This window comes from Nanorana parkeri, unplaced genomic scaffold, assembly GCF_000935625.1.
Source record: "Nanorana parkeri isolate BGI_ZX_2015 unplaced genomic scaffold, ASM93562v1 scaffold101, whole genome shotgun sequence".
NCBI classification, from domain to species: domain Eukaryota; kingdom Metazoa; phylum Chordata; class Amphibia; order Anura; family Dicroglossidae; genus Nanorana; species Nanorana parkeri.
The window spans coordinates 2,035,167-2,037,065 of NW_017306369.1; the positions used below are offsets into that span (position 1 = coordinate 2,035,167).

The 1,899-nt window shown below is 44.2% G+C and overlaps 1 protein-coding gene across 1 annotated transcript in view; it reads right to left on the reverse strand.

The window, feature by feature from the left end:
* The window catches only part of RPS16 (ribosomal protein S16), an 8,545-nt gene extending 7,008 nt beyond the window's left edge, over positions 1-1,537 (reverse strand). Inside the window, exons 1-3 of the mRNA XM_018552913.1 lie at positions 1,489-1,537; positions 1,339-1,390; positions 230-331 (exon numbers count right to left, since the gene is read on the reverse strand). Of these exons, the coding sequence (XP_018408415.1) occupies positions 230-331; positions 1,339-1,386 (150 nt within the window). The 5' untranslated portion in view covers positions 1,387-1,390; positions 1,489-1,537. The remainder of the gene's footprint in view (positions 1-229; positions 332-1,338; positions 1,391-1,488) is intronic.
* Between the last annotated feature and the right edge of the window lie 362 nt (positions 1,538-1,899).

A 1,899-nucleotide genomic window follows, 5' to 3' on the forward strand; every position in this document is an offset into this window, starting at 1 on the left:
TTCCCTCGTGCCCCCCCCCCCCCCCCCATATAGGCTGCAATCTTCTGCCTGAGCTTAGGACAGATACCCAACACATGGATGCTGAAGGATAACAGTCTCAAAATCCAGGCAGCATCTCTGCCTGTGATCCCTGAGATGTAAGGCTTCACCATTATAAACATTCTGGAATGGAGATCCAGGTTATAATCACACACACGAGGTTATAAACAGCAATAAGCACACAACCTACTTTGTACTGCAGAGTCGAAGGTTCAATCATCTCCAACGGCCGTCCGTTAACTTTGATGAGACCATTGCCTCTTTTGCAGTGGGCAACAGCAGTTGCAGTTTTCTGAGGGGGGAAAAAAAAAGTTTGAACACACCACCAAGTAAAAAAACAACATGCTACAAAACAAACGTAGCAGTTACAGATAATTATAAAGAATAGCAACACAATGAGAATGTCTTTACTCAAGTTGTATGTATAGCAAGATCCTGTCAACTTTTTATTACCAATTGTGTCCCTGTAAAGAGAATAACTATTGGTCCTGGTAACCATTGTCATTGAGAAATCCAAAATTTTACAATAGTCATTAGAAGTGGACATATATCCCAATGACAGCTGTCAAAGAAAATTATCATGGTGGAACAATTTTCAATCAAATTTTGTTTACATGTGAGGGACAGGACATAAGACTGAAATCTCTCTAAAGCTGACCATACACTATACAATCTGATAGTACAATCTCTTATGACAACATACATAACACATTAATATAGTATTAAACCAGACATGTCCTTGTACTACATAGCTGATTGTAGATCAAAGAAAGATTGTACAATAATAATGTAAAGTGTATGATCAGTCTAAGGACACTGCAAAAAAACAAAGCAACAAAAAAAAAAGGTCTCCAACATTGCATCCTGTATCCAAAAACTTAAAACCAGGGGAGGATACCATACACTGTTAAGAGGAGCTTCCGCCTTCAAATTTGATTGAACTTGCCATGCACGTGGGAGATGAATACCTAATAAAGCTCAGGGCAGGCATGCTATCATAGCACATGATTTGTGAGTGCTAAAAGAAATCAGTCAGGAAAATACTATAAGAACATGGAGAGACACCAGAGGAAGCTGAGAAGTGCAGGCCCAGATAAGACGTGGATGGTTCAGTATGTGTGGACATGTGACTGTACTAGGCCAGTAATCCAGCCGCTCCATGGTGCCAGCATCGCCCGTAGAGGGTAGGGAAGGGTGGACAGGCCGAAGACACGTGACCACCGAGTACAGCGATCACACCAGGGAGCTCTCTGCGCATAGACACGCGGCCAGCACACAGCGCTTCCCTCCCGCACTCACCTTACGCCCGAAAACCTGGACGGACTGCAGAGGACCCTTGGCCGGCATGTTCCTATTGGGAGACAAGAGGCGTACAGTGAGTTTGGAAACAGCGGGCGACGTACACGCGGAATATTTACAGAATTCGGGCCGAGAAAGGCAGACTCTTACCTTCCTGTGATAGGGAGCAGCGCGAAAAGGAAGTACGGGTTCTCCCCTCCTGTTCATCATGGGCTCCGCGTCGAACGTGCTTTGGCGTCATGCGTACGAAAACGTGCCTACTGCTGGCAATAGGCTGAGGTGGCCATCTTCCATGTGGGAACAGCAGGCCGATAGATTCAGTGTGTGCGTGTAAATTTCTTGTTGTATGTAGCTGAATAAAGATTTCCAGACTCTCTCTGGCTTTGTGGATTATAGTTAGATAACATTTGTTCCTATGTAAGTGACGAAACCCAAGATCGTAACAAAACTAAATCCAGACAATAACTTTTTTTTTGTTTTGTTCAGGCAGTGTACATACTCACAGCGTTGTCCAGCTACAGTCTGCTGACTTGCTGGGTCCCAAGCTGCCATTTCCTTTAC